General features: G+C 35.0%; 1 protein-coding gene and 1 long non-coding RNA gene across 2 annotated transcripts; both read left to right on the top strand.

The window, feature by feature from the left end:
* Window positions 1-374: 374 nt before the first annotated feature.
* Tat (Tyrosine aminotransferase) lies at window positions 375-10203 on the top strand. The gene is made up of 4 exons (XM_074174830.1): window positions 375-658; window positions 5442-5763; window positions 7160-7829; window positions 9967-10203. The coding sequence occupies exons 1-4, from the start codon at window positions 484-486 to the stop codon at window positions 10075-10077; spliced, it is 1278 nt and encodes a 425-aa protein (XP_074030931.1). The 5' UTR covers window positions 375-483; the 3' UTR covers window positions 10078-10203.
* Window positions 7836-9434, top strand: LOC141482133 (uncharacterized). Its single transcript, XR_012465360.1, has 2 exons — window positions 7836-8931; window positions 8963-9434. It is a non-coding gene; the product is annotated as an uncharacterized lncRNA (long non-coding RNA).
* Window positions 10204-12787: the final 2584 nt, after the last annotated feature.

Genomic DNA, 12787 nt, shown 5'->3' with positions numbered 1-12787 from the left:
TTTAGGGGAGATTATTTTTTGAGATAAGGAGGTTTGGCTTTCCACTTCTCCGTCTCAATGCAAAATAATGTGTTAATCTTCCAAAGTCTATAAGACTTACGTTTCTTGCTATCTGATATCAATAACTACCCACGTGATTTCCAAGAAGCTTTTGGTAAAGTGGAATCAGAGCAATTCGTTTTCATACCAAATAAAAAGTTACATAATATGCCAACTTTGAATGCCAATTTTTTTCGCCAATATTAAATACGTCTCAACACACGCGCAGATTTCATTTGAAATCAACATGTCTTGAATAAATTAATCTGTAGAATCGCATTTCCAGTTTTATAATATAACTTCGTTATTGGCAGACACCTCTATTTAAATACTTGTCCTGTATCGAGGACATTCAGAATATAGAAAGAGTTTGCATCGAACAGTTCACTGAGTGTTTTTTTTATTGAAACCGTGGAAAAATTTTACAACCCTTCTTGTGTGAGCATGTACGACAATTTAGAGAGCAACAGTACAAAGTATATAATTGAAAGGAAACCGGAAATTTGGAAAGTTGAGCCTTCTACTGCTGCGAAAAATTGCAGGAATTTTATACGAGAAATTGTCGATAACTTGGATCTGAAGCCAAATCCAGAAAAGCCGGTTATAGCCTTGTCAATAGGTTTGTTTTTACATCTTTAACTTCTTAGGAATAGTTCATATGCTCTTTATATCTCCATGACATTTACGGCACAGATCAATTATTTACTCAGATCAATACTGTAAGATTTTACTGGTGAAATCTGCTAATATAGAAACGTTGTCAAGACAAGTTTAACGATTCATCAAAAACAGCGTTTTAATTTTTCGTAATTTTTCAAGTGATCTTCAGGAAAAATGAGATAGTATCTATTTCCTAAATTTTTGAATACATTTGAAATATTACACCGTTTTCAATTTTTATTTGAGTTAATATTTATGGTGAAATTGATGGATATTCAAACGATTTAATTTATTATATACTGCTGCCGGAAGTTTCTTGTTTTTTTAACGATTTTTCAGTGATATTACTAACGCACTGTTTTTCAATTTGTAATATTCAATTTCCTGTCATCAAAAAAGTTTGCCACAGTTCTGCAAAGGCAATGCACGTTTGGGGTATTAAAATTTTTTGTAAGTTTGATTTCTGAATTCTACAAATTATCGTTCATATAATAATGAACATCATTTAGTATTTACCATATCATAAAATATTCTTCAGATCACATAAGGAGGTAAATGAATGGATTATGCTAGATCTTAAAACAAATTCTTTCACATAAACCACAAACCACATAAAAAAAATCTTATTTCATTGTTTCTCAAACAAATGTTTTTTGGCATTTTTTCGAAGGTGTGAGTTGATGTAGAGAAATCGGGAATATCCAGGAGATTGCCGTGAAGAGATGAATATGGATCATATTTTTCTCCGAAGATTGACGTTATGCACATCTGTCCTATATATAACTTTTCAATATGAATATTCAGGATTTTTGAATTTCAGTATTTTATAGTAAAAAGTGAGAGAGTGTAGGTAATATGCGTCTGTTATACATACTCAACCATACCGCGTCTTTCAGCCTATGGGGAATTCTTTCTCTCCTCCCAATGTGATACATCATTCGAAGACAACAATTTTGAACTCTTTGGATTCGACGTATGTCACTACAATCTATACATGAACCATACACAATCTCACAGTTATTGAAATGGTATCGCTCAACATTTTCTTCCCTTCCGTAACATGTGCTTTCAAACGTAATTTAGAATCTACGAGTAAACCTAAATTTTTGCAGCTGTCTCTGAAATTCAGCATATCAGCCCTAAGATTATCTGCATTCCACTCAAAGCTTCGTGTTTCTGAGTTTCGCTACCAAATAATACAGCAGAAGATTTATTACAATTTATAGATAAAAGATGATCATTAGAAAGATTAAGGAGGATTTGTAAATCACGATTGATTTTTATACTAGCTTCTCTCATATTTTACAACTTAAATGCGCAATAAATTTGTTCGTCATTGGTAATTGCAATGTGTCAGATGATTATGAAATTTGGAAGTATACAATGTATATAAAAGTGGTCCCAATACACTACCTTGTGGAACCCCTTCGCGAACCACTATGTTATTTGATATTTAGTTTTCTATTTTATTCTATTCTATTCTATTCAATTTCACTTCAAAATAAAGTATTCACACATTAATTTCATTATCACAAATTTCAATTTTTTGAGTTGACCCGCTCAAAAAATAAAAGAGGAGGGGCATTGAAGAAATGCGCTGTATACAGGCCGTTTATTTCAGCTGATCCTACTATTGCTATTTCAGAAACGGTAAGACCGACATGGTTTGTTGAATTGGATATTTTGGAAAACTAGAATAATCTCTTTTGAGATCGAGAATATCACTGGTTATTTTTGAAATATTCGCCAAAAATTAGTATGGTCGACTTTCGTTTTTGGCTTCACCGCCTCCACCTCGAATGATATTAAAAATGGCGGAGGAACTTTTTGTTATAATATGATATAAACCAATTTGCAGCACAATGTTTCGTTAATTAGATTTCATCAACTTAATTTTTTTGAATATGGTCCGTCGGTTTTTGTAGCCACTGTAATAATATATCCACTCGTATTACAATTCATGTGTTTTTCAACACATTGGTTCAAAGTCGTTGTCCAAGCTTTCTTAAGTTATCACCTGTTTTACGAAAACATCAACCGAAACGAATATCAAGTTAGAAAACGAAACAAGCAAAATACTCTGTTCAAAAAATTAGGTGAATTTTAATTTTACTCAAAAAAATATGTATTTATCCATCAATTTCTATTTTGTGCCCTCAAAAGTAGTCCCCTCAAATATAATACACTTGTATAGCTATATATCATGCAGCCATAGTCTATTTTCGAAAGGATAATAGATTTATATATATTTTAGGAGCACCTCCCTATCACTTCCCCTACGAATATGAGCTAGAGCTTTCATCAAATTGAGTATTTTTTTTACATCTAAGGGTCAGGTCGCTTATATGTGGAGCCCATGTTAATTTTTTATCGAAGATGAGACCCAAGAATCTTGTACTTTCTTTGCAATCTAGAAGTTCACCATCTAGTTCAAGTCTAGGTTCTTGGTGCGGTTTCCTCAGTCTGCAGAAGTGGACATAGTGTGCTTTGGATTTTGAAAACCTCATTCCTAGTAGCTTTGCCTGTTTCGAAAGTTGGTCTTATGTTCTTTGTAAGGTAGTAAAAGTATCTTTCATTGATGGAGCTGAGTAAAATATTATCAGATCATCAACATATAAGCTTCGTCCTATTTCTTCGTTGATATTATCAAACAAAATGATATTATCGAACAAGAAATGACGAGTGAGCAGGTGCTAAATCGTGATGCAGAAGCCATGAATTGTTTTTCCACAATACCGGACGTTTTCTTTGTATTGCTTCTCGCAAGCATAACATCAAGGTAATAATACTCATTATTGACCGTACGACTATGTGACAAGAAATCCTGATGCACTACGCCACGTCAATCGAAGAAAACAGTGAGCGAAACCTTGACTTTTGATCGAACTTGGCATACTTTTTTTGGTCTTGGCTCTCCTGGGATCTTCCATTGGGTCGATTGGACTTTGATTTCGATGTCATAACCATATATCCATGATTCCTCACCAGTTATGACCCTTTTGAGCAAATCTGGATCGCCGTTGACGTCATTCAACAATTCCTGAGCGATGCTCATGCGCTGGTTTTTTTGGTAAAAATTCAGCAATTTCGTAACGAACGTCGCTGCACATAAGCTCACCAACAAACTAAACTTGCTAAACAGCTTAAACTGTGAACATATTTTCGAGACGAGTGTACCAACATAAAAAAATCGCTAATCGAATTTGCGTACCCCGCGAAATTTGAACATTCACCTAATTTTCAGTACAGTCTACTTATAATCACAAGTGTGGAATATGAATTGCTGATAAAGGTATTGTAACATGATACTGTGAAATACTTAACATCTTCATCACTTCAAAAAAATCCTTAATAATAATATGAAATTAATTAATGGTTGTTCGTTTGCTGTTAGATCTATACCAGTGATGTTCAATAAAGGTATCTTTCAACAAAATGTGTCTCAACACTATAAAGCAAAGTTCATGAAATATATCCGTTTATTTCAATAAAACAATTTAAAATAGATGGTGTTTTGAAAAGAATATTATTATTCAACATAAAGAAAACTCTTCTCAATAAAGAAGGCCAATTTAATTATAGTTCTATTATTGTTGTCTGAAACGAGAAAAAAACATCATATTAACTTCTTACTGCAATTATATAATTCATTTACTTTTATTATAAACAATTTTCTGTTCACTCATGGAAAAATTATACTTCATAATACATCAGAGGTAGATTCCAATTAGCAAAATCGAAGGTCTATGACTGACGTATGCATGAGAAGACTTGACAAAGATATTCAAAGTTTTCATTGGTCGAACCAGTAGGCTTGTCCGCAGGTGGTTCCTCATAAAATATTTATTAATTGATTCTAGACAAAAACAGGTCAGCTATGTCGCAATAAGTGGTGTGATTACAATTTGCATAAATATTTCTTATTCATAGTTGATATTCAGAAAAACATTCACACGAAAACAACAATTTGTGAAAGGCATCATGAATATACATTCAACATAACCGGTCACCTCTGCCGGAGGGCCCCGGAGTTATAAGCAATATTCCAAAGCATACAAGTGATTTTTGTATAATTCAATTATCATGTAAGCATGTACTTAATTTGAAAGTATTTTTTCTTCCGTGAAATTCATTGTTTGTATGAAAATAGTTGTTTCGAGAGGGACAAAAGTAGAATCTCTCAGTTGTATATAATTCACATCATCATCTCATCTTTCAGAATAGCTAAAGAATATAGGCGACACTTTCATCTCACGAATTAAATTTCATCACGGAAAGTTTCCAAATTGAATATTGTTATTTTGTTTATTCGGAGAGTAGTCAGAGGACAATGACCCCATTAAATGAAAATATATTCTCATTTGAAAACAGAGTAGAATCCAGTTCAGTTTTTATATTGGCTGGGCTGAGGTCTTTCAAATAAAATTATTGTACCGCATAACGATGAACAATTTATCAATTTTCCCAAATTCTCCGAAAACGTTCGCTGTTGATGGCTGCCACACAAATACTGAACAACGCAGCGTCTTCAAACTTGAAAAATATGCTTAATAGATTGTGTACTTTCTAATACAGTGATATTTTTCAAACAACTACTGCCATCTCTAGGTCAGGCCTGGTACTTCTGGAACCATCCTCGTACGCAATGTTGAAACGCCCTGTATGAATATATAGAATCTATGGGAACTATAAATAGAAAGTATCTTCTTACCGTTTTTTGACAATTCGCCTGTCTTCTACAGGTGATCCAACCGTTTACGGGAACCTCAAAGCATCCGAGGAAGCAATAAAAGCGGTGCAAAATGTTCTGGAAGATGGCTCTTTCAATGGTTACACTTCCAGCGTTGGTAACCAAGAGGCAAGGGAAGCTGTGGCAGAATATTTGTCCCACGATGGCGTCGAAGTGAATGCAAACGACGTCATTTTGTGTAGCGGATGTTCTTCTTCCCTGGAACACTGTATCACCGTCCTCGCCGATGGAAGCAAGAACCAGAACATTCTAATTCCCAGGCCAGGTTTCCCCATTTACAGGACCTTGGCGGAACATGTTGGCGTAGAAGTAAGGTAGGTTTCCTATTTTTTGTTGATTTTGAGAGAGCAATTTCATTTGGTTTGAAATAGTTTCAGAAATATATTATTTTCTGGGAGATATGGATTCTGGTCAAACTAATAGATCTTCCAGTGACCAACCCCACCAGAATTATCATCAAAAAGAAAGATTTTCGTGATGACCAAGATGCATAAAAATATCATGGTGTTAACACTTGGACCCCTCCCTATCCTTGCCTCTTCATAAAATAAAGAGGACCAACGAACTTCGGCGTTAAGCGCACACCAATGTTTAAATTTGAAAACGATTATTTTTCCATCTATCAACAAGTGCACAAAGCTGGGTCAATATCATTTTTCGCCTCGAAAGATTTTAACAAAACAGTAGCAAATTAGTAAAAACATCAAGATTTCTATGAATCTTTATAATGACGTTTTTTTCAGAAGACTCTATCTTGGCAAAAAAGACTATTAAACACAGAAAAAAACATCCTCATAGGAAACAATTTACATTGCATCATACATTATCAGCTATGGTTTTTCGGCATCGATATTGTTGTGAATCATCCCCTGAAAAAAATAATGAGGCCGCCGCCGCTGGTCATCGTAAATCGATTGTGACTTGGCCAAGATCGCGCTCAACTCTACTTGCGCTTCTCGATTGTTCTAGATGTCGCGTAGCTTCGAAAGACTTCTAGCGACTTCTCTACATCGGCTTCGAGAGACTTCCATTACCATAAATAAACACTACCAAGGCGCAGATCAGAAAGTTTAGTTGAAAGTGCGCTGCGGAAAAAAAATCGATTGATATCGCTGCTTCTTCGCCACAAAGTTATATTATGCGATAAGATAGAGTTGATCGAGGCATAATATGTCAATTAGGGACTTTGAGTTGTGGGATAACATAAAAATTCGTTGTTCCAGTTGAGATCATGATCGACCTAAGTTCACAAAAATTTTGTAGATTCTGAGAATTTGATGAGCTCATCATTGACAGAAACATTCAAAGAAAAGTTCGGTGATTTTTTCCAAAAAATTGAATCAACGCTGTTTTGCTTGCATTTACAATAATTTTGTTGGGATTACAACAAGCTATGAAACGCTATTTAGTTTCATTGGATTTCCTGAAGTGTTAGAGCTTCTTCAGTTGTAGATATGTCATCTGCTTATAAAATCATCATTTCAGTCCCAACGTGTATAGAAAGGTCATTAATGAAAAATAAGAGAATAAGTTGCACTAAAATCGAACCTTGCGGAACTCCAAGTTCAACATCATAACATTCAGACCTGGTGACCAAGTTTGCTTAATAAACTTGGAATAGGGATTGGTCGATAATTTTCTAGAAGTAGATGATTTCCTTTCTTGTACAAAGGGAAAACCTAACCTATTTTCTACCATTTGTTATTTCAGATACTACAATCTCATACCTGAAAACAAATGGGAAGCTGATCTGTACCACCTCGAATCTCAGATAGACGAAAACACCGCCGCCATAGTTATCAATAACCCTTCGAACCCATGTGGATCAAACTACTCAGAAGAACATCTTCGCAACATTCTAGAGATCGCCTACAGATACCGCATCCCAGTGATTGCAGACGAAATCTACGAAAACCTGGTATTCCCTGGAGAAAAATTCATATCTACGGCTTCCCTAAACTCCTGTGTACCAATCCTGATATGTGGGGGCATTGCCAAAAGGTTTTTGGTCCCTGGGTGGAGACTGGGCTGGATAGTAGTTCACGACGAAATAGGGGCCTTCGACGATGTACGCAAAGCGCTCAACTGCTTGAGTCAAAGAATCATTGGCAGCAACACGTTGATTCAAGGGGCGTTACCAGCTATTCTAAAAAGTACTCCTCAGAGCGCTTTTGATTCGCTGATCGGAACATTGCTTAGGAACTCTCAAATTGCATTTGAAGGACTGCAACAAGCCAAAGGTCTGACTCCTTATATGCCTCAAGGAGCTATGTATATGTTGGTTGAGATTGACATGGAGAAATTTCCTAACTTCAAAAATGGTTTGGACTTTGCTCAGAAGCTGATGGAGGAAGAATCCGTCTTCTGTTTACCTGGAGAAGTGAGTATCCAAAATCATTAAAAATACTCTCAAAGTATACTCAATCAAATATTTTTACATTCAGTTCTAATTTATCTTTTTTTCGTTGATTTTTTCGTGCCTAATCATGTTATAGTTTTGCATTCTCGTTTTTCCTCCACTATAAACATGCATCATTCAAGTAACCCTCTTTTGTGACATTTTCACTGAAAAGTTTTACCAAAACGCAGCATTCGTTTCGCTATACTATAGCATCCTCAAGCTTTTTCATACTGAACAAATTATACCCAAATTGTGCTTTACATTGTAGTCTACTGTAAACTGTAATATCTCGGTGAAACGAGCACCCTTTGAATAAGTGCACTTTTGCAAACGTAACACAAGTCCATTGATTCCGTCAGCATGAAAATTGTGTGCTTGAGATTCGATGAAGTCGACGAAGGCCGTTTTTGTCTAGTCCTGATTGGCGAAGGTTCTACCGGTGAAAAATATATCAAAGTGCTTGAAAAGATAGTAATTGGTAGGCGCTTGGTCTTTAGAGAATGGTGATAAGGCAAAACCGACTCTCCATTCGTTTCATTTTCTGACAGTGATTTGTGAAACATGAGGACGAGCGTTGTCGTGGAGCAGGAGCGAACCTCTTATGTTGACCACTGTCAGCTGATGCTGACTCAATTTTCGGTACATTTCATCAATTTCCTCACAAAATAGGACTTTCCTGTAATGGTTTGGCCCGATTGTAAAAAGTTATATTATATCACACCAGCCGCTGACCACCATACAGTAACCATGATCTTTTTTGGTGGGTTTTCGCCTTTGGGAAGTGCCTGGGTGGCTTATCAGTGCCCAAACATTGTCCTCAACATCTTTTCTTGTTGTAGAGGATTCACTTTTCATCACATGTGACAATCCGATCAAAAAAAAGGATCGTTTTAGTGGCGCACAAGCAAAGAAGAACAGACCTCGGAACGTGACAATTTCTGTCAACCGTTCGTGCGGCACCCTCTTTTCGAGCTTCTTGATCTTTTCAGTGTGTTTCAAAGCATCAAAAACCGCATGGGAGCTGACGCCTAGTTCTTCCGCCATTCCACGCACCATTAGTGATGGGTCAGTCTCCACCAAGGTCCTCAAATCCTCGTCTTGGGTGGCTGTAGGTCGACCACTTCGGGGCTCATCTTCGAGGTTGGAATCTCCGGCACAAAATTTCGCGAACCAATGTCGAACACTGGGATAACAAAAACGTTTTACATTAAATTATACAGTACTAGTATGAAGAGCATATTCATTTTATTATGTTCTACATGCATTAGTGTCCGACCGAAACCGGTTTTTACGACCGAAACCGAAAACGAATTTCGGCAACGGTCTCAGTTTCGGCCGAAACCGAAACTTCCTGACAAGGATTATGTTTTTTGAGGGAAAAATAAAGAAAGCGTTATTATAATCAGGCAGTCTTTATTTTTTTATCTTTAAATCACAACGTTATGCAGTCTTCGACATTTTTACTTATTGATAATCAACATAACAAACCCTTATTGAAAAAAAATATTAATTTCACCTTAAAAATACTTACAATAGGTAGTGTTTATTTGAGTAGGTGTAGATCCTTCTTTTGAATATTATTGATGGTTTTTCAAAAATATTAAACGTAAAATTACTTATTTGTTGTTACCTAATATCACAATAGGGACTTAATATTTATGTAATTAACAAAGTAAGTCACGAGTCACGACATGATTAGGCACGTGGACGCGGCAAAATGTCTTCGTCCCTTGTATGAAATTCAACGCGCCGAACATGACCGATCACAGCGCGGGAACTCCCGAATGCAATTTCGGTCGCAGTTTCGGCAGGTTAGCCGCCGAAACCGAAACTAAACCGAAACCCGTTTTTTTGCCGAAACTCGACCGAAACCGAACTTTCGGTCGGACACTAACATGCATTTTTTACTATTGATTTATATTTTTACTTTCAAGTGCCATCGTATGCCTCACAGTCTATTTTAATCAAAGACCAATCATTAATTTTAACACGCGTCCACCATTTTGTATTCACTTTTCAATGAACCACAATACACATAAAACTGAACTGGCTCAAGAATTTCTTTATAAGAATTAGATTCCTATCATGTTTAGTGACCTCTTCCATTATGTTTTAGTGTTTCGCAATTTCTGGATTTATGAGAATCGTTACAACAGTACCTGAAGATGTGATTCAAGAAGCGTGTACCAGAATGGCTGAATTTTGTAATAGGTACTATGTAAAATAATGGACCTAGAACTCAAATAACCATCTACCTCTTAACCTAACTCGGCGATTTTAGGATAGTTTATATTCAATTTAGGATAAATGATTGAACTGATTTTTTAGTTATTATATTTTGATATATAATTTATTTTTCTTTTATTTTTTCTAACCCTTAGGTCACTGTTGTATATAGAATTCTTTTGAACTTTACCAAAAAAGTGCGGCGGGAGAGTGAGAGGGTATGGCACAACTTGGATATTAAAAAAATCATAGACATTTTGTTTTTGAGATATACGGTAGGTATATGACTGATTTTTGACGATTCAAAAATGCAGATATGTTGGGTAGTCATCATTAATATTCATAGCTTACTCCTGCTGATACATATTCATCAGTCCAAAATGGTTAAGCGAAAATAAACAAGAGTGTTTCTGACGACTCCCGTAAAGATGGCATAATCCATGAGACCTTCAGAATACTCAAATCATATTCATCCTAAAAATGATGTTAAATAGACCAGAGCTTCGATATCAACCGACGAATGAGAATTTCCTTTCTGAAGCTTTCACTGGGAACTGACAGCTACAAATTATACTTGAACTCACGTTTCCTCCTTTGATAACAATACATTTAATCTTGGGATGTTTAAAAAAATATAATTCTGTGAATGAATCCATGAGATAAATACCTACCTGATTTTAATTTTGCAATTAGGGCTCGCTCAATTTTGAGAATTGCTTGATGAGGGCCTTTTTTACCAATTGCTTTTGAAACCATGAAAAGCCGTTTAACCAATCGCATTTATCGTACCAACTGATATTAAACCTCGATTTTGTCGATTATCTGACGCTTTAATTGTAATCAAATTTGGTTGAGACGTTCCCAGAGTTTTAATAATGTAAATTTTATTATCATAAGATAACGACTTAAAATTATTTGTCAGCAACCAATCGACTATATCATCAGATTTTTTAATTTCGTCCAACTTATCCATAATAAATGGAAAACAACTTACCGAAAAGTGAAAACCTGAAAACACCTTAAAATTGAAAGAAAACACTTTGAAAACACATTAAAAATATACCAAAAAGCACTGCTATAATACAATACTGCCTGTTTTACACACATATATTATCAAGAAACACTAAAACGATTTAGCGAAATATTTTTCACTCCCGATCCGTCACTCCATCCCGTCCGAATGATAAAATAAAAAACAAACGCAGTCGTACACTAACGGAGACCAACTGGAGGCTAGCCTCCTCTAACGCTATAATATCTGCAACTGAAATTACAAATCGGGGGGACGTATGTCGCTGGTTGGATCGGTCTCGTGGAGCCTGTGTTTTTTAAAGCGGTCGGAGGCTTGGCTCCCTTGCAACGTATGGCATTTATTATTTCGGGTTGATTGTTTATTCGTTATTCGTTCATGGGCGGTACGTTTGAGTTTTGTTGATGCAGGATACAGTGTGGTACGTACTACGTAGTGAGTGATAGTGTTTTTTTCAGGCACATTATGTATTTATATTAAAAATTATTGGTAAAGTAATGATAAATGATACCCAAGAATTTTTAGAAAAAAATAATCATAATTATTTGTCGATATCTTTTAATTTATTGCGATGAATAGCCTCAAATTTTATGGGGAGGCTAAGCCTCCCTTGCCTCCTCTGACGAGCCGCCGCTGATTGAAAGAGGTTTTTCTGTTACACTTATTCAGATTCATTAAATTTTTACTGCACTTTTAAATATATCAAGTAAAAAGGACACCAAGAAAAAGATTGGGCTATATTAGAATAGTTTATTTAAAAAACGAAAAATCAATATGTTTTTTGGTAACATTTAACCATTTCAACAATTATTGTACTGGTGACTGTTTATTACAAAACTAATACAAAAAATGTTACAGCCTATTGTTAACCTGACTTTTCTTCAACAGCAGATACCTTCAATATTTTAAAATAAATACGCAATAAATATTACAAACTTAAAATATAATTCGGGACATTCACACTAAACGAAAGTAGAATGCATGTATACAAGTCAGAATATAGAGGAATGATACAATTCTGAGAGAAATTTGATAATTCTAAGGAAACAGTATTCTCAACATTATGCTTGAAATTATTTTTCTAGTTGAATCATGACCTGTTGACAAAATTAGCTAAACCCATGAGATATTTTTCGAGTGGAAAAGGTTCTTTGAATAATTTTGTCAACATTCAGTTTTATTGGACTTCAAATGAATACTCAAAAAATATTATTGGTTATATTATTTATAATTGAATGAATGCTGAAAAAATCCCACTTGTTATGTGGTTGGTGTCAAACAACAAGAAATTCCAGTAAAATATCGATTAATACATATGAAGTTTTTAAATAATAGCTACAATTTCTTTTTACCCCGGATTTTAAAGAAAAATATAAACATAGAATATTGAAAAACATAAAAACTCGTGCTGTTCAAAACAATATGAATGGGAATAAATAAAATGGACTGTAAAATGTAGCACAGAAATAATGGCAGTACATAACGGCGATATAAAGGTTTGTAAAAACTGAAGAATGTATGGAATGTCTCAGAAGTATGTATCATGTATATAAAAATGATTTGATAGTTGATGTTCCGTAAACATAGATTGTACTGGTTGGGCAAATAAATATTGTGAATACAATCAGCCCTATTTCAGTTTGTGCTAATGAAAGATACCTTCATTATTTACTTGAATTCT

The sequence above is a fragment of the Leptinotarsa decemlineata genome, unplaced genomic scaffold (assembly GCF_025532065.1).
Source record: "Leptinotarsa decemlineata unplaced genomic scaffold, Ldec_3_MD MMD2_tig00000882_RagTag_RagTag, whole genome shotgun sequence".
NCBI lineage: Eukaryota > Metazoa > Arthropoda > Insecta > Coleoptera > Chrysomelidae > Leptinotarsa > Leptinotarsa decemlineata.
The sequence above is the reverse complement of the archived record's forward strand: the minus strand, read 5'-3'. Positions and strand labels throughout refer to the sequence as shown.